This window comes from Coccidioides posadasii, chromosome 2 (assembly GCF_018416015.2).
Source record: "Coccidioides posadasii str. Silveira chromosome 2, complete sequence".
NCBI classification, from domain to species: Eukaryota; Fungi; Ascomycota; class Eurotiomycetes; order Onygenales; family Onygenaceae; genus Coccidioides; species Coccidioides posadasii.
The window spans coordinates 2,338,358-2,357,247 of NC_089408.1; the positions used below are offsets into that span (position 1 = coordinate 2,338,358).

Genomic DNA, 18,890 nt, shown 5'->3' on the forward strand with positions numbered 1-18,890 from the left:
AGTGTGAATGCTATAGCACTAGCTCACAAGCCAACATACACACCAGCCACCAGGTGGATGGATACATGTTGGTTCTTCATGAAGGAGCTTCTCAAAGAGGAAAGGGTGAAACTCTACCATATACCAGAAACAGAGAATCCAGCAGACAGCTTGACAAAGCCACTTGGAAAACAAAAATTTAAAGAATTCTTACAGATGTTGAATCTCAACAACATGAATCCTACATTCACACTCACTTGATTAGGATGACACAAACACTGGCAGAAGTGGCATAACCCATAACAACATTACACCAGCAACAGATTTGGAGCTCAACCTCCAATTTGGACTTCCACTTACCATTTACTAAGAAATATTCCACTCATTTGGTTATTGAATCAGCTTGGATCCTGGATTTGTTGAATTTATGTATTTAGAAATTTGTCTTCTCCCAGTACTCACTGGAGCCTAGGGGGCGGTGTCAAGACACTAGTCTCTATGTAGTTAGTCTCCAGCTTAGCGGCTCGGATCTTCTTTGATCCAATGCAGAGTTTTCGTCTCGCTTCTCATCCCACAATCCTTAGGATGAGGGGAGCGAGAGCACGCACATCTATTGAGTTCACGTTCCGTGGTTTCTATAGCTTCCGCATATGGTTAGTAGCCTCGTAGGTCCTTCCGAGATTATGTCTTCAGAGACTCTAGATCTAGTTAAATGGCTCTGGCTGTACAAAGAGCAGCAAGATCAGGAAGATCAACAGCTAATTCAGCAGCTCAACAGCTATAAGAGCAAAATAGCAGCAAGGAGGCTTTAAACTCAGCAGCAGCAAGATATTCATGCCTATTTTCAAGGCGCACCCCCTATATAGTGAATTCCCCTATATAATGAATCGAACAAGCTTCCAAATTTAAATCGCTATAGCGGGGATCTACTGTATTAGCGATACATTATACTAGACTGGGCCGAGCTATGTGGTATTTGGTATAGCTAAGAAGTACGAGCACAGGGATATTGCTCCCCTACGAGGTACTACATCTGCCGCCTTGGAGAGGCATGCCTGCTGGGATTGAAGTACGCTTGTCTGTCTCGATTACAGTTCCAGCGAATATCTGCGCAATGTTTATTATTACTGACTAAGTTTGAGGAAAATATGATGTTGACAGGAGTTGTGGCATACATCCCTGTGGTTTTAAGGTAGAAGGTGGGCAGTGTTCGAATGACAAAGACATTTTCTGGGGCAGTAATTCTCTAGAAAGACGATTTCCCTTGTCGTATGACTTGACTACCTCCCTGGAATGAAAAATTTCTTTTTCCGTCTCTAGCCATTTCGAGGTGCAAATGGGAGAGTCTAGAGAGAGCTACACGATCGAGATCTGCTCAGAAGCTACATTCATTTGAACCAGTAACTTATTCCTGATTTGCAAAGCAAGCATACATAGTAAACAGGGCGTTATTAAGATCTGCAATACCAATTTCTAGTAGGAAGAAAATCGGTGTAAACAAATTTATTATTGAAGTCCTACCTGGGAGAAGTATTCCTGTTATCATGACCACATAAAGGAGCTAGTTGCAAGAACTATACATCAATACTCATGACATCTGCATATATTTATTGATATTAAATGCAATAAAAAAGGGCAAAAAAACAACGTGAACAACACAGGATCAAGAAGGCATAGAGTAACTGCCAATGCCCAATCAGGTGCCAGCCATCACACAAAAAGAAAATAACATGCCTGGGACCCAAAAAAGGATACACAGCCATATTTTGAGAGTGAAAGTAATAAAAAAAGAACAACTTTGTCTGACAAGAAAGAAAAACAACGAGCAACGACGCCTGCAAAACCCAAGCCTGATAGTAGTTGGGAAAACGTATCCAAACCCAACCAAACCAAAACCACCCTGATGCGTTAAAATGAGTCAAGGCATTGAGGAATATAATCACATATTGTAGAAAACGAATATACAAGGTTCAAAGATGCGGTTAGAGCTTTGTCAATGAGGGTATATGGGGTTGGGAAGGGGAAAGCAAGGAGATATGGTCCCCAATGCGAAATGTTACTCCAAGTCAAAAATTGGAAGTGTACACATCCTATAAACTCCGTGAGAAAGAGGTTCAATGTTCAAATGAGCAGAATGGTCAAAAAGGTACAAGCGAAGATTATAGTGATCTGAGGAGTCCTCCACATAACATTCGTGAATTTTCCAAAACTGGGTTGTCAAGTTCTTGCGCTAAACGTGACCGTTAACAGCGGTAGCGTTGGGAGCAGATCTTCCTGTTACAGAAGCTGTCGCTGCAGCCCCATTTACAGCATTGCTATTGTCAACATCCATGCTATCGTCGTTTGATAGAGTAGTCTGGGACGCCCCTGTAGGATTCTCGGCACCATCTACACCATTGACATCACCTTTTTGGTCAGTGGGGTTCCCGTTTTCTTTTATTCCGTTCAATTTCGACGCAGGTTCAACTTTGATGGGGCTATGAGAACCGGCGAGGTGTGAATTGTCTGTACCATCTGCACTGGTAGCACCGAGCGTACTGGGATTCTTCTTCACTTTCTTCTTGCTCGGTTCAGAAAGTCCGGACTTGATAGCAGTAATACCCGACGAGGGTGGTGCGGGTCGCTTCTGAGGGCTGGTAGTCACTGCCTGGCCTGTTAGAGGCGGGATCTTGCCAGACGCTGGCACGCGGGGCCGTGCTGCGTTAGGACGTTGTTTTGGCGGCAGTTCTAGATCTTCTACCAGTGGCTCGTCGTTGTTGGCGTGCAATTTTGCCAAGAAGAAATTTTGAACTAGGCCAATGTGTTGTGGGAGTGTTTGCAGTGATATTCGTGGATAGGGTTGAGGAGTCGGGAATAATGCAGATACCGCTTGCGACGAGCTTGAAAACAAGTTAGTATTGGCAAAGAGCAATTGAAACAGGGTGGTCAAGTCAACGTACTTTAGATTTTGAGCTTGGTGTGCATGATACATCCGGTTCTGGAGAAGATGCAGAGGGACGCTCAGGCTCGAAAGACCAAATTCTTTATCGAGTCCAAGTTCCTTGAACCCAAAGAAATCTTCGTCGATGTCTTCAGCAAAATCACCACCAATAAACTGTTCACTTCCATCGTTGAAAGCACTCGAGCCATCACCAGCAGTATCATTGAAAGCTGGTCTCAGCAACTCTGCGAGATGAGCCTTTAAACGCTCATGGATCACACCAAGCTTGGCTCCATGGCGATCAACATCGTCCTTAACATAAGATTCCAGGGTTTCCACATCTGTCCCAACCGACTGAAGCGTGTGAAGGATCATTTGTTCTTGGGTGTAAGGACGCTTCCATTGGTGTTGATTTGATGAGGTAGAAGCTTGCTCTGAACTGGCAACTTTCGGCGATTCCATGTACGATTTAAGGGTGGCTCCGATTTTGAAGAAGAAATCGGCAGCGATATCGGTGACAGCGTCCAACGCTGATGGCTGGTATTCTTCGAAGCCGGTATGATAAAGAACTTTTGCAACGGATCGCTGAAGGGCAGCTCTGCAAACCCAGGGACTTATAACTGGCCCTTCATCATTCATTACATGTGGATGGACGTCTTGCTCTACGAGCGGCTCGGGTTGATACTTCTGGAACTGGTTTTGATACATCTGGAAGAGTTTATTAAACCCGAGCATACTCCAAAGCTGAGTACAGAAGACATACCTGCGATTGCTGTTGCATCTGCTTCACGATGCTTACTTTCGAGCAGATCTTTCTCGTTTCCTGCATCTGCCTCATATTTGAGTCCATTTTCTTCGAAAATTTGCTACGCGGTGCAGTGAACAGTCCTTTGGGGAGGATCCTTAAAAATTCCTCTGAGGTTTCGATGACATTTCCTTCGGGGTCCTCGTTCCAATGCAAATGCTCCGGGAGGTCTGGCAGCGCGGACATCAAGTCATAATAATCTGGAAGCATTCGATCTTCCTCCTGCTCAATGCCTTCGGCCAAGGTCTCTCCAGTCGTCTCAGGTGCTTTTATTTCAGGCCTGGCATCAACGTGCTTGTCAACTTCATTCGATGCCTCCCTTTGGCCTCTGAGCCACCGCCTCATACCAGCTTTGGTTCGCAGGAGAGCCGGCTCATCAGGGTTCAGCTTGTCCCCTTTAAAGAGCCGATGTCTCTCAGCAGCCACGACGGCGCGATCTCTCTTGGTGGCCTGCTTCCAGATCTTATACTCAGGGTCCTCGAACTCGACACCCAAGCCAGACAGTGCACTGTTGTACGCTGGAACAGCAAGCCCAAAATTATCGATATCCATAGTATCCATTTGACTCCCAGTGGCAGCAGCACCCTGACCATTTGAAGTAACGGGCGTCAGGGTTCCGGGGGGTGGTGTTGACAGAGTTCCCGGAATCCCTTCGATCGTTGAATCTTGGGTTGTGCTGGTAGCATCAGACACCGGATTCTTAGTATCGGAAGAAGCTGCCTGAAGACCCTTTGCGGGAGCTTTGCGTCCTGTCGCTGCACCCTTTTTACCCTTTGTCGCGGTTGCTTTCCGCCCTCTGGACGACATGATTGGCTCGTCATCACTCTCTTCAGCGCCATCAAGCTCAGCAAGTTGCAGTCTACGTTCTTCAGCTTCAACCTCTGCGCGATCTCTAATTACGATGTCCGGGATTAAGGGAACAAGCTTTTCTGTCTCTTTCCTCATGTACAAGGCGTGTTTTCGGAGAAAATGATCAGGGTTAGTGTTATACTTCAAACAGTTGGACCAAATCAGGTTGAGATCATCCACGAATTCCTGTTTTGATTTGTATTGAAGAGCTTTGAGCTTCTTTGTCATTGTTCCAAGATCCATAGGCCGCTTGATGACTGTCACACACTATTAGCCTAGAACGTGACCACCCAAGCTGGGGATCTGATCTTACTGGTATAGTAATCCGGCGCATCTCTCTTGTTAACTCTGGTCAAGAAAGCGCTGGAGTGTTCGGTCATGGCCTTGAGCTCGCTCAGTACCTTTTCTGCGGCCTCATAGAGCTCCTCCTGACCGATTTTGTCTTCGCTCGCCCATTTGCTACGGTTCTTTCTGACCTCGCTCATTAAACTGCGCAGTTCAGCATCTGAAGCTTGAACTTCACTGCGCTTCATATCGATCCGGGCGATAAGGTTCTTCAGCGTCAAGCTTGAAGCCCCGAGGTTGGCGCTGCTTAGTGAACCGTATCCTGGTTGACCGTTGGTGGGATTATTGTCATTCCCACTCTGACCTCGCATCTCAGCCTCAACTTGCCTCTCAGACTCTTCCAACCTCTGTTGATCTAACATCGCATCGCGGTCATTTTCCAAAGTGTAGAACATTGTGCGGAAGCTCCTTTTTGCCGACTCTTCAGTTTCCTTTTTATCCTGCTCTAATTTTTTCCGGATATCCTCTAACAAATCCTTTTTCTGTTCTTTTTGATTTTCTAAACTTGGAGTTCGAGAAGGTTTTGGCGGAGAAGATGGCGAGGCTTTTATTTCGGGGACGGGGGGTGTAGATTTGGATTTAGGTGATGGAGGAGCTTGCGATTCGGGTTCATTGTCTTCCTCGTCGTCATACTCATCGTAATCATCTTCATCTAGTTTCCGGGCCGGACGTCGCGAAGGCACCAGAGCGGCCTCTGTTTGGGAATCGGCGGGCGCATGATCCTCTGCGGGAGCTCCGTTCGGTTCGGTAACTGAAGCGGAGACATCAAGAACCCTCTTGTTGCTAAAGAGCAAATTTATCTTCGCCTCCGTGCGCTTGTAGCTTTCTCGAAAGGCGATAACACGAGGGTCTTCCTCCGGTGTTCCATCGCTGTCCAGTATCAAGTTTCCGCTCTGAGAGCTCTCCGCATTTGCGCGCGAAGGTATTTGGGGGGTGCGGGGCCGGGAGGGGCCGTTTGACAGACCATTGGCGGAGGAAATGGCATTGTGTTGATTATCCGGGGGGCGGAGATGACCTGGAGGAAGCCAGGCGCAGTGCTGGTTGAGCGACATGGCCGCGCCAAACCCGCCTGCTGCTGGGCGGGCGAGGGGGTTACCCTCAGCTGACGAGCCCACCTCAGCGGAGAACAATCTGGACTCCTGGGTCGCGGAAAAATCGCATAAGATGGAACCCAAGCCGTGATAACCACTCCGGAGCTGGATCCGAAGCGAAAACCGATGGATGTGCTGAGTTCTCGATGGCTAAGAGTGAGACTCTTTTGGTGGAGATTCTTTGCGGAGGTGGAAAGTCATAAGGTTGCCCAGACAGACCATTCTGACCAACCGAGCAGGTCACGGGATCTGGGGAAGGGCCAAAAAGAAGCTTCGGCTGCTTGAGATCACAGTGAGGTGGAAACGGGCTGTCGGCATACACAGCCAGGGCTGGGCTGTTGCTCGCAGTGAATAGAACACGTTGAAATAGATCTTCTGTTGTCAGGTCAGCGCACAGCGTCAGCGGCATGAGTTCTTTGTGAATCACCTCTCAGACCCCCAATACTCAAGGAACTACTCCGTACCCAACAACACCTAGATCACGGCAATCTCCTCCATTCTTTCGTGAACAGAAAAGAAAAGCAGAATAGAAAAAGCTCCCTGATAATACTCTGCAGCTCAAAATGCGCATAAGATATCCCTTTGCTGGTATGTTTGCCAGCCGGTCCACCGAAGCTCTCAGCCTCGTATATCACCTCAGCATTTCCTTCGCTTGCTAACTCGAAAATTCACTTTTAACTTCAGGGGCTTTCCTTGTTCTTCTTCTTCTATCCGCTTACATTGGCCTCACTCCTCACAATGAATCGAAGCCCGGCGACTCGACAATCCCGCCATCGCTCCAGCCCAACGACAAATTCCTCCACTTCGTGACCTTCTTTATCCTCTCCATCGCATTCTACTGGATCCTAGACACGACTCGTCGGCGAACACTCCACCTGACCATCGCCGTCTGCACACTGGTACTAGGAATCGGCTCGGAAATAGTACAATCACTGATTCCAAACGGCCGCTCGTTCGATCCCTTTGATATCCTTGCCAACATAGTTGGCAGCTTGGGCGCGGTGGGACTCTGTACGTGGTACCACAAGCGGATGTTGGAGCGGAGAAGAAAATCTCGCTTTGGAAATTTGATGAACGATGGAGCTGGTGGGGATGATATTGAATTAGGCGTCAATTCGACACACGACACAGAACTGGGTACCCAGGAAACTGGCATTACGACTACTAGGACTCTGGAGCAAGAGGTTGATAATTGGGACGAGAACGCGGTTGACAATTGGGATGAGGAAGATGGAGAGCAGGGCGAGAGTAACCCTGTGGGAAGTGGAGATAGACCAAAAACAGCCCAGGCGAAGGATGATGTGAAGTTACGCAGTGACTGATCAATGTTTAATATGAATATGATGAGATGATGAAAAGCTTGTTGAGCTGCGGTTCATGTATACTTAAAAATCTCTCTCTCTCTTTCTGTCTCTTTTTCTTTTTCTTTTTTTTTTTTTTGGGCTTGTTTACCTTTTTTATAGGCCATGAATTGCTGCTTGTTTCTGCTGACATGTAGTGAGTCTAATTAGGAATGATTTTGAATCTGGAGTGTGGGTGGAAAAGTATGCTAGTTGATGGGACATGATCAAAGTGCGGCATAATATTATATTATATATTCTGCTTTGTCCCATTGTAGTCACTGGAAAACATGAGGAAGTACATACATAGGATGAAAGCAACATGGTCAGGTGGTTCTCCAAGACAGCTCACAAAACAGGAAAATGTGGTAACTCCGTAGGAATTTTATTTACTACTTTTATACCAATGATTGGAATGTGGTAACAATGAAAGTATAGGCCATGAATGATAAACTGTTTTATGCAAAGAGACTGAAAAACAAGACTTGAAAGAAAAATGCCTGGTTATTGTCCCGGTCCAAAGCAGGTATGCATGCCAATAACTTTACACAAAGGCCTCCCAAAACATATGAAATCAAAAATTAATACAAACTGGGTAATGAAAAACAAGGATGGTCTGGCCAAAATTCCCGAGCAGTAGGGATTCCGCTTCAGGTGGTTCAGATCAGCTCCAGCGGGCGATCTCATCGTTTCCACAGCCCTCGATAGTAAGGAGACCAATTAATCAACAATGGGTTCCAGCTCTCCCTTGGTGTTCGTTTCTGTAGGAGTATCTTCTTCGTCCTTCGTGGTATCCTTTCCTTCAGCATCGGAAGTACCAGTCACACCCTTGTCTCCAAGGAGAGCATGGGCCTGTTCCTTTACGACGTCGTATATAAATTGATATTGTATATCATTATATACCATCATCATTCGCTGTTCTCGGAGTTGATTTACCGTATCAAAGACGGTGTCGACAGTGTCATCGGCCACATTTAGCAGATGCCCGTTCCGTAATTCCCTTAGAAGGTGATCAAGGGCGATAAAGGTGCCAGTTCTTCCAACACCAGCGCTACAATGGACGATTCTCGGGTTGTCACGGGATCTCGCCTTGTCGGCGGTTATTTTCGTCAATTCAATTAGCGCATCGCGGTAGTGGCCCTCTGGCTTCGCATAATCGGACCAACCGGCAAACAGGAAATGCCAAACAAGTTTTGATTCTGAACCGAGTTCTAGCTTGAGCTTGCGAACTTCAGAGCAGCATGACTCGTCGTAGGAGCACTCCAAAAGTGAAACTGACCCAGAAGGATGGTCGGATGTAGTATCGTCTTCTTTGTGGTCAACAAATGGATCTGAGTCAACAGAAGAGAAATGGAAAGTGGGAACCTCCATATCTAGCGGGAAGTATTGTGCGCATTTCTCTCTACCGGCTTCGAAGGTTTGGGTGAGCATTACAACTACCGCCACTTCCCCCGTCTCATGAAAAATCATGTTCCAGAAATGTGCCAAGTGACCTTCCTTCGGACCCTACAAGAAGATATTCATTAGAGAGAGCTGTCAGAAAATATATACGGAACGGGGCTGACCTGAGTTGCAATATAGCGAACAACTTCTTGGGACTGGGTATCCTTTAGCTCAATTGGGGAAGCATTGATAAAGTCGCATTCTCCGGGGGGGACTTTTAGGTGAATTCGAGAATTGGCCCAAGCCTGGACGTTTGCATAGCGGCTTCTCTCCTTGACCATAGGGCTGGACTCCAACGCCCATTTATGCGAAGGATCTCCAGCCAGAAGTCCAGCTGAGATCCGGCTTCTTTGGATCCATTCGAGTTCTTCGAACTTTGACCGTAGCTCTATGCGTCCCGAGCTCTCGTTAGACAACATACTGAAGGAAACCGAGAACGTCCGCCAGACGGGGAAAGCTCACCTGAGTAGGACTGCGTCAAGAATGCGGGGACTGTGGGCGTGGCGCCTCTTTCGACGCTGCTTTCCCTGCTGCTCACATCTAGGGCTGCGACGGAGCCTCCATTGACGGACGATCTGCTATCTGCAGAACGTTCCCGCTTACCAAGGGTCTGTGGGAAACGCGCTTCCGACATTTTGGTAGCTGCAATACGGCGAAAGTTCCGAGCCTGCTTCATAAAGCGGCGAAGCTTGCTCGGGCCACCCTTGGCCTTGAGGAATAGGTTTGAATGAACACTGTCAGAAAGGCTAGAAGTTTCAGAGGGTACACTGCTGCGTGCCCGGTTGGAGTCAAAATTCGACGTTGGCGTGTCTGGAGGCGCTGTGTCTCGTAGTAGCAGGTCCGGGCAACTGGCTGAGCCGTCCCGCATGGATTTGGGGGCCGGATTCACAGCACTCGCCAGGGCGAGTCAGCACGTGCGATTTGAGACTATCAGAGGCATATATGGATGCAAACCAACTCAGGGATGCGGGAGAGGAGAAACACACTTCATGGGATGAAGGCGAGAACAATCAGGGGGATGATTTCCCAAAAGGAATTTGTTTGACAGCTGTGGCCTGTAGTGCAGAGACGGCACTATCAGACCCTGAATGGAAGGCTCCAAGCGTGAACCACACCCATATTTGTCTGCAGATGCGAATGGCCAAAAGTCAAGATGATGAGGGGCGATTTTTTCTTGGTGCTTGCGGCACTCAGGTGTGTCTATGGATGCCCACCAACGGCTGTCCCTCTCTCCCCAGGCCCAAGCAGGCGCTTCAACCCGCACTCCCAAGGCAGAAAGTTTAAAAAAGAAAAATTAAAAAAAAAAAAAAAAAAAAAAATTAAGAAAATGAACGGAGCCAAAAATAGAGTAGACAGCCTAAAAGTTTACTCTGCACAATGTATTGGGTGAAATGCTGTGTGCAGAGCATGAGGAGGAGAGGGAGACCGGTGTGTACTAGACCAATGAAGTTCCACAGCAGCACCGCAAATTGTATCCAGACGCCCGCAGGTGGGCGGCAAACAGGCGGAATTGCAAGCGAGCGAAGATCCGGCTGGTGGACGACGATCTCGATTGAGCGCACACTCGCCACAGCTGCACAAGCCACACTCTAATACAGTAACCAGTTTGAGTTCGGTTACCGGGTGATTTTGCTCCTCCACACTTTCTTCTCCTTTCAGCAATCCCAATCAACCCCTGTGTCGCAACGCGCAGCAGGCTGTGGCAAGGCGTCTCCCACTGTCACAGGCACAGAGCCACGATGTGATTTGCAGTCATCCGGCATGTGGCTTCGTTTTTTTGAAGTACGTCATGCTCGCCTGTCCTCTTGTTGCTTCAATTCAAATCTTGAACAGCGAATCTTCTGACATGCGCTACAGCTTTGGCTGACCGGTAGGGTCTGTGCTCCCTGCCCCAGGCTTCAAGTCTAAGGCCTTTTCACTCATCTACAGTAGCTTTTAGCCAGCCCGACCTTCCATAGAGCTGTGCGCCGTGTCCATAAGTCAATCCAGGATCTGCGACACGGCAAGGCCCCGGAAGATATGGGAGGAACAAACATCGACAGTGAGTCAAACCTTTGATCAATACAATGCCTTGGCGATGCTAACTTCCGCTTGCTCTTCGTCGTCGCAGAGCCCGGCATCAAGCATTTCTTCCAGCTCTTCCGAGATGAACTGAGGGATCAGCTGCGGAACAAACCAAAAAATTAATGCGTGTTGTCCGGCGAGGTGACGCTTGATAGTCAGACTGTCTCGCTTATAGCGACGCTCCGTGTTCTAGGCGGTTAGCGAATATTCCTAATGCAGTACATATATCTGATGACTGATACCTCTTTACCGTTGATACCTTCTTTTTCTCCCTTCCCCTACCAACGGATGTGTTTGGGTTGCATGAGCCGTTTGTTCTATGGTCTGCATCCTTCATTCCATCCGAAGAAAAAGCTCCTTTTACTTCCTTGATTCAACTTTTTTGCATCGGACATTCCATTGTTCGATTGCGTAACTTCCAAGGAAGTCTACATCTTGCACACACATATACCGGTCTAGTTATGTATGTCCGTGCCTTAGATAATTAGCTTAATAGTCATAGCGTAGGAATAGCATGTCTACTCTGAATTCTAGTATGTTAAGACCCCGTTTCAAGGCTTTATCGGAGTCATGGCAGTTGCTACGATTCAGCGACATAAGCAACGGTGGTTAGTCACGTGATATGAAGGACCAGAGCTGACTAAGCTAAATTTTCCTCAATTGATGGAACACCGGAGGCAGCGTGCAGAGAGAGTCGACGATATCTGCCCACCATGCCACGAGAAAGGCAAAAGAGAGGCCGTCGAGCAGAGGCGAAGAAGGATAAGGATAGTCAAAAGCGAAAGCGAGGGCACGAAGCAACCGAAGCCGAAATCACAAAGCGGCAAAAAATACAGGGCGATGAGAGCTCCGAAGTGCCTGTTCCGCACGACAGTGCGTTCGGAGATGGAGAGGATTACATTCCTCTCGAGGAGGAAGCTGCTCCAGTAGACGACACGCCGTTCTATGGACTACTGGACTCGGATGAACAAGAGTACTTTTCCCGTGCCAACCAAACCCTGGAGCTGAACCAATTCGAAAATGATGAGGACCGACAGCTCTTTATTGACAGTGTGCTGCAAGAGGCCGGTGGGAAAGAATTGAAAATCGCATGCAGCCAGTCTTGCTCAAGATTGATGGAAAAACTAATCTCGATGTCAAGTGCGAGCCAGCTGAAGCAACTTTTTGGAAAATTCAGTGGGCATTTCTTGCATCTCGTTCAACACCGGTTCGCTAGCCATTGTTGTGAACGGCTTTTCCTACGAGCGGCGCCCATCGTAACATACGAGTCGAAACCTCGAACAAAGAAAGGAGATGATGCGGAGGAGAACCAAGACGGTGGAGAATCGGCTTCCAGCCTACCAATGGCCGACCTAGTCTTGAACGCGATCTCAGAACTTGAAGGCAACTGGGGCTACCTCTTAACCGAGTCATTTGCATCTCATACGATAAGAGTCCTCCTTTTGATATTAGCGGGGGAGTCATTGGATAATTCCTCGAATATCGCGGTGGTTGCCAGTCGGAAAAAGGAGAATTTCGATGCTTTCAAAACAGACCCACAGTCTTCCTCTGGGAAGCGAAGCGTTCCTCCGGTATTCCAAGACGCGTTGGAAAAGATGATCAACGGCTTGGTTGCCGGTTTAGACACCACCTATTTACGCGCTTTGGCTACTCATCCCGTCGGGTCCCCAGTGCTCCAGGTACTTCTAGCGGTCGAATTGACTCACCTTGGGAAGGACAGGGCCAAGGATCCTAACTCGGTTCTCCGGCGACTCATTCCAGATGATTCTCTGGAGAATACCGAGAGCGCAACGTTTATTAACGGATTATTCTACGATCCAGTTGGCTCCCGCTTGCTAGAGACGCTATTCCAGCATGTTCCAGGCAAATTCTTCAAAATGATATACAAAAGCATCGTCCGTGAACGCATTGGATCTCTTTCCAGGAATGAGATAGCATCGTATGTTGCGGTTCGTGTCCTGGAAAGGCTTAGCAAAGAGGATTTACAGGCTACCATGGATACCATTTTGCGTGAGGTACCTTCAATGGTTGAGCGATCAAGATTGAATGTGATAAAAGCTTTGATAGAGAGAGGAGCGGTACGAGGTGCCAATCTTACTCCTCTAGCTAACACACTTAAATCCGCTTATGGAGAGGAGGCCGTTTCAAGACTTAAAAAGATCTTGAAGTTGGATGAGGCATCTGGGCCTAGCAAGGAGGATCCCACGAAGAGCGCCACTAACTTACCTTCACAACAACTTCATGGCTCGCTTCTTGCACAGGCAATGTTGCGAGTGCCGGGACCTCTAGCAGAGATGATCAGATCTAGCTTCCTTGAGGCAACCGTGCCTTTTCTATTGGATATTGCAAAAAGCCCAACAGGTTCCCGTGTTCTCCAAGAATCACTCATTTTCTCGAAAGCAACGGGCCAATTCCGCAGACAAATAATACCCAAGTTCTCAGGACATTTGTGCGAGCTCGCATTAAACACGAGCGGATCTCATGTTGTTGATATACTATGGCAAGCTACCAGTGATCTGCTTTTCCTTAAACAGAGATTGGCTGATGAGCTTGTGGCCAATGAGAAGGCGCTGCGAGATTCTTTCCTGGGAAGGGCTGTATGGAGGAATTGGTCCATGGACCTGTACAAAAGAAAACGAGGCGAATGGATATCAAGGGCCAAAGGATTAGATCTAAACGCATCGACAGCGGATTCATCCAACAATGAACAGGTCACAAAGCCAAAATCAAAACTGGACTTGGCAAGAGAGCGATTTGCAGCGCAGGTGGAGGAAAAGGCAAGGAAACCAGAGTCGGAGAACCCGAAGGGAAAGGAAGAGATCAAAGCCGGAAAGAAAAGGAAGCCGGCCGCCTTATCGGCGAAGAGTCTACTCAGCGCATAGTACCGGCCAAATCGACCAACGGTCGATCAGGGCCACCCCCCTGTATGTTCTCTTCGGGGGGTTGGTGGCTTTGCTGGAGGAAACGGTGACCCCCTTGATGGCGTTTGGGTTGATTAATAAGGGATGTGACGGTCCCTTGCGGATGCCCGCTCCAGGCCGGGCCAGCCAGGGTCGAGGATTACTATTAGCGTATTCCAGGGACTGGCCGTCCAGCACGTTATTCATAGAGGTCATAGTTAGAAACAGAGTTGTGTGGATCTATCGCCCGAATGTGATGTCACCCCGGTCAAGTCGTAGCATTCCGATTAAATCTCGCACCACCAAACTCTAATATTGGCTGAACGGGAGCCAGAATGTCTGCGCATACATCACTCTCTGCTCTTTAGTTTCCGTAAATTGAAATGGTTGAATGCTTGCTTGCCCAGTAGGGAGTAAATAACTATGGAACGGGCGGACGAAGTCAGAAATGTGAGTAAACAGCCGTTACTCGAGCTGAATGGTGAACTTATGTTCTGAGAATGCTTTTTGCGCGACATTCATTGAGCACGCGCTGATAAACTTATGCCTGTAGCTTCTTGACCCCGTGCAGGAACGCATTCTGCAGTTCATACAGTCTGCAGATAGAGGTTCTAAAGCAATCATAGCGCATGACCCTTCGGACGAAACTGACCCTTTCTTCTCCGGGTTATTAAACTTGAAAAGGCCCAGTGAGCTCCAGCAAGAACTCCAGGTAGATTTCCCGGATAGCGGGCAGGGTGCGGATGGCCTCCTTCAGATCTTGGACAGGATACTTCAATATTCTGTGAACACTTGGCATCAGGGATTTTTGGACAAACTCTATGCCTCTACGAATGCGCCCGGACTTGCCGCGGAGTTGATCATTGCAGCCTTGAATACCAATGTTCATGTGTACCAGGTCGCTCCGGCCTTGACCGTTATCGAGAAGAGTACTGCTGCCCGTTTGGCCTCCCTTTTTGGCCTAAATGGCCTGTACGCTGGAGGGATAGCAGTACAAGGTGGTACAGCATCCAATACAACGGCAATTGTTATCGCGAGGAATACTTTATTTCCGGAGACCAAAACTGAAGGCGTTAGCGGCAATCAGTTTGTCTTGTTCTCAAGTGCGCATGGACATTACAGTATTGAGAAGGCTGCACAAATGCTTGGATTCGGTAGCAAAGCGGTTTGGGTCGTTCCCGTGGACGAGAAAGGGCAGATGATACCGAAGGCGCTCGATGACCTTATTATAACCGCGAAAAGCCAAGGAAAGAAGCCATTCTTCGTGAATGCCACTGCGGGTACCACGGTTGTAGGCAGTTTCGACCCTCTGCCGGAAATCTCTGAGATCTGCCGAAAGCACAACCTTTGGTTCCATGTCGACGGCTCATGGGGAGGCTCCTTTATCTTCTCCTCAAAGCAGAAAAGCAAACTTACAGGATCCCATCTTGCTGACAGTATTACTTTCAATCCACATAAGATGCTGGGTGTGCCGGTCACTTGTTCGTTCCTCTTGGCCGCTGATATTCGCAAATTCCACCGTGCAAACACGTTACCAGCGGGATATCTATTCCATAACGAGGAATACACGAAGGGATTCTGGGACTTGGGTGACTTGACTCTACAATGCGGCCGCCGTGCAGACGCCCTCAAGCTCTTCCTCAGCTGGATGTACTACGGATCTGAGGGCTACGAGCAAAAGATCGACTCTGCTTGTAGTGTTGCTGAGCATCTTTCCACCGTCGTTGGAAACAATCCTCATCTCATTCTCCTTACTGAGAATCCCCCACCCTGTCTCCAAGTTTGCTTTTACTATGCTCCTCTTGGACGCATGGCATACCCCCCAGGAAGAGAGATCAACGGCAAGGCACTCAGCGAAGAAGAGAGAGCCGAACTCAACAGCCAAATAACCGAAGAGATTGTTCAAAAACTTGTGCCGCAAGGCTTCATGGTGGACTACGCACCCCCAAGTGATGGCGACACTTTTGCTAAGGATGGAAAATTTTTCCGCTGTGTGGTCAATGTTCTTACGAAGGAGGAAACGGTGGATTCCCTCGTGAATACTATTGTGAAACTTGGATCAACCATTGTAAAACGGCGACTGGGCTCAGAGTTGAACATACCGACTCCAACAGCATACCCGGCGCCTACTTCCGGATTCCGTCCAAAGAACCCTGCAGAAAAAGGCCATGGACCGGTTGTCTTTGAATAACCAATTACGATTCCTCATTCAGAAGAACCAGATTTTAAGGGGTATGTTTTGGTTTAATTTAGAAGTGGGTATATAAAATTATGTAGTCGTCAGCCTTTTATTGTCTTCACTTTCGCCATATGCCAGCATGCTGGCATTCGGTGCGTAGCCCAGTTAATGTTGTTAACCGCGAAGTTCGACCCGCCTCTCCAATGTTGCTCTCGCCTGTGCTTCCGTTAAAACTTCTATTCCCAAAGATTTTAGAACTTCCCGGGCGCTTTCATTGCTAGCAAATAGACCCTTCTCTACCTCCCAAAGACCCAAGTTTGGATGGATGCCATCGCCATTTCTCTTATCAGTTTCTTCCGCCTCTGGTACGCTATCTTTAGGATTGATATTTAGTTCCAAGAGCAATAGGCCTTCTGCTAATTTTTGGGCGATTTTCTTCGCCTCAATTTTACCAGCTGGTACCCCGAGAGCTGCGTCAAAAGTCGTACATGTATGCTCGAAATCAATCCGTAACTGAGTAGCCCTGGCAGCTGAAAAGCTATGTCGCATAAGGATATTATCCCAAAGATACGTCTGAATTGACAGCAGAAGCTGTCTGGCAATACGTTTTAGAGGCGCAGGAGCGAGGACTCGCGACAAGAACTTGACCTCAGCGGTAAGGTTCCGGGTAAACATAGCTAGCTCGACGGAGGGTGTAATTGTAGATTCATTGTCAGAAGAAGGTGCCAATGACGCCCAATTAGAAGATCGAGAATACGCTTTGAGTGACGTTTGCATACTTGATGTCAAGGTGGAAACAATAATTGACTCAGATCGGATCCTAATGCGACGATACGCTGAGGAAGTTTCATCAAACAATGCGCCTTCAATGCCTCCAGCACCGTGATCGGCATTGCTATCCGTGATGGACGACGACGTGCGGGCCGCGACGTCGGAAATGGACATGGATCCCGCCACAGGCCTGCCGCTTCGGGCATTTTGGTCGACACGATCCTGCAGCTCATACCAAAGTTCTAGGAAAAAGACATCATCACTCCAGTCTTGCATCTTCTTTTCCAAATACTCGGCGCTGCCAAATATTCTACAGAGCCTTTCAAGCCCCGCAATACCTTCCAGACTGACCTGGCTTGTGGAAGAGCCTTGCACTGTCCGACCAATTGTTGATTTCATCGCAAGATAGGCTTCAAGTCCGGAATGTAACCTCTCATGAAAGAGGTCGAATATTGTAATTTGAATATCAATGAGAAAGCGAAGCTTTTGGCTAAAAGAAGACAGTGGTCGATATCTGTCTGTAATTGTCTCAAGGAGGTCATTGACACGAATTGCTGCCTTGGTAGGTTTCGTTGCTGTGGCTTCAACTCCGTCGTAATCAATTTCACCACTATCAGGCGCATCGATGATATCCTGATAGCGGGAGAGAGCAAAGTCTTTTTCAACCTGGAGCCACTGAGCGAACCAATCTTGCTTCACGAGAACTTCCCAAGTTAGCCCTTTCCAACCGCGATCCTCTTTGAAGGCAGGTGAGTAGCCCCATATTTCGCGTACATCGTTGTCAAATTGCATTAATTCATGTATAAAATGGCTCAGTAACTGAGAGTGATTTGCAATATGTGGGAGAGTTGAGTTAATTTTGTGTCGTGCCATCGGCAACAGCGCCGTTATGTAGGAGAAAATCGCATTCGAGTAAAATGGTATAAGTCGCGAATCACAATCTTGTGCCCGTCTATTGAGGATGGGCTGAAGATACGTCATAAAAAAGTCGCTATAAGTATTGATAAGGTCGATTATATGTGAGAGGAAGTATTCGGGCTAATCAATCATTGTCAGTGGTACACAGCGCATGATCACGGCACTGAACATGGGCTACGTACTTTGTCTAACCTATTGGTTGGCTTGTCGCCGCTAAAGTGGTACCTGAATCGGAGGTTCAGCGGAGACACCATTTCCTCTAAAGGGAGTAGGGCTGGGGTTTCCTGGTATTGGGCTTCGTTTTGAAGCAGTTCAATTTGGGGAATGACGTCCCTGCAATTCATGAATTTTCTGTTTAAGATAGCGTAGAGAACACTAGCACTTACGGTTCTTGCAAGCGGAGCAATAATTCAAACCAGTCCGCCCATTGCCTCACTAGAGCGTCGTCCACTTGAAGTTCCTTTGAAGGCCATTTCATTTTCTCAAGGACAGCGCGCAGCTTACCCGAATATTCCTTCTGCAGCGCATCCTTTAGACTTCCTACCAGCTTAGTAGTGTAGTCTATAAGGTGAGGAGCAGCACCTTCAGCTGCCACCTGGACAGACACCAGTGAGGAAGCCAGAGCTCTTACTTCGGAATATAAACTTAACGCATCATTTGGAGACCATTGTATCACGGATAACGTGTCTTCGCTGCAACAAAATAAGTATCGAAGGCGCCCACAAAAATAAGAAGAACGAACCTGATGCGATTCACCCTGCCTAGCAGCTCCATATATCCTTTTGCGATTTCCAGCCTCCCAAGTTTCTCCATACTGGCCTCGAATTTCCGCGTTGCTTCATCACTGCTTTTCGACTGGGTAACTTCCACAAGCCGTCTATCTATGTCGTTTTGTTGCTCATTGAAGGCTTCGGCCCGTCTTCGGACTGTTTCAGTGTGCTGTTTCGATGCCTCGGTCGCTTTGCTTAAAATCTCTTCCGCTTCTCGTAACTATGAAGGTGTCAGCAAATGTGCAATTATGACAAAGTGGCAATTGGCACGACCTGCTGTTTCTGGAGCTCCTGCTGCTTTTGAAGGCTCTCCAGAAGAGAGTCCAACGATTGTAGGTCAGCGACTGTTTGAATATTTTCGTTGAGGTACTCTGTCATGGATGGCGTAGTTGAGCGCCGGCCTGGCGTGACTCTCCGAGCCATTGTAGGTGTGGTTGTTTTTAATCGACGGAAATCGAATTATGATCAAAATGGCGCTTCGTTTTCCATATCAGCGGGAGAATCGCAGAAATATGC

At 47.9% G+C, this 18,890-nt stretch overlaps 6 protein-coding genes across 7 annotated transcripts; 3 read left to right on the plus strand and 3 right to left on the minus strand.

Moving 5' to 3' along the window:
* Positions 1-1,955: 1,955 nt before the first annotated feature.
* Positions 1,956-6,085, minus strand: SPT7 (Transcriptional activator spt7). Its single transcript, XM_003068445.2, has 4 exons — positions 4,867-6,085; positions 3,663-4,810; positions 2,919-3,607; positions 1,956-2,858 (listed from the first exon to the last, which is right to left on the minus strand). Exons 1-4 carry the CDS (start codon positions 5,948-5,950, stop codon positions 2,210-2,212), a joined length of 3,570 nt encoding a protein of 1,189 aa, XP_003068491.2. The 5' UTR covers positions 5,951-6,085; the 3' UTR covers positions 1,956-2,209.
* A 163-nt stretch (positions 6,086-6,248) lies between these two features.
* On the plus strand, positions 6,249-7,569 carry D8B26_003292 (uncharacterized protein). The gene is made up of 2 exons (XM_003068444.2): positions 6,249-6,577; positions 6,674-7,569. The coding sequence occupies exons 1-2, from the start codon at positions 6,553-6,555 to the stop codon at positions 7,309-7,311; spliced, it is 663 nt and encodes a 220-aa protein (XP_003068490.1). The 5' UTR covers positions 6,249-6,552; the 3' UTR covers positions 7,312-7,569.
* A 172-nt stretch (positions 7,570-7,741) lies between these two features.
* Positions 7,742-10,101, minus strand: D8B26_003293 (uncharacterized protein). 2 transcript variants are annotated; one of them, XM_066124097.1, is made up of 4 exons: positions 9,759-10,101; positions 9,235-9,665; positions 8,895-9,160; positions 7,742-8,835 (listed from the first exon to the last, which is right to left on the minus strand). In XM_066124097.1, the coding sequence occupies exons 1-4, from the start codon at positions 9,761-9,763 to the stop codon at positions 8,050-8,052; spliced, it is 1,488 nt and encodes a 495-aa protein (XP_065980173.1). In that variant the 5' UTR covers positions 9,764-10,101; the 3' UTR covers positions 7,742-8,049. The 2 variants fall into 2 exon arrangements, with proteins under 2 accessions (XP_065980173.1, XP_003068489.2); XM_003068443.2 differs by having other exon boundaries at positions 9,235-10,101.
* Positions 10,102-11,549: 1,448 nt separating this feature from the next.
* Positions 11,550-13,782, plus strand: NOP9 (Nucleolar protein 9; the record flags this gene model as incomplete). Its single annotated transcript, XM_003068442.2, has 1 exon — positions 11,550-13,782. One exon carries the CDS (start codon positions 11,550-11,552, stop codon positions 13,716-13,718), a length of 2,169 nt encoding a protein of 722 aa, XP_003068488.2. The 3' UTR covers positions 13,719-13,782.
* A 332-nt stretch (positions 13,783-14,114) lies between these two features.
* D8B26_003295 (uncharacterized protein) lies at positions 14,115-16,470 on the plus strand. The gene is made up of 2 exons (XM_003068441.2): positions 14,115-14,186; positions 14,290-16,470. Exons 1-2 carry the CDS (start codon positions 14,160-14,162, stop codon positions 15,925-15,927), a joined length of 1,665 nt encoding a protein of 554 aa, XP_003068487.1. The 5' UTR covers positions 14,115-14,159; the 3' UTR covers positions 15,928-16,470.
* D8B26_003296 (uncharacterized protein) lies at positions 16,090-18,887 on the minus strand (the record flags this gene model as incomplete). Its single annotated transcript, XM_066124098.1, has 5 exons — positions 18,648-18,887; positions 18,347-18,594; positions 17,991-18,296; positions 17,787-17,937; positions 16,090-17,724 (listed from the first exon to the last, which is right to left on the minus strand). The coding sequence occupies exons 1-5, from the start codon at positions 18,795-18,797 to the stop codon at positions 16,090-16,092; spliced, it is 2,490 nt and encodes an 829-aa protein (XP_065980174.1). The 5' UTR covers positions 18,798-18,887.
* Positions 18,888-18,890: the final 3 nt, after the last annotated feature.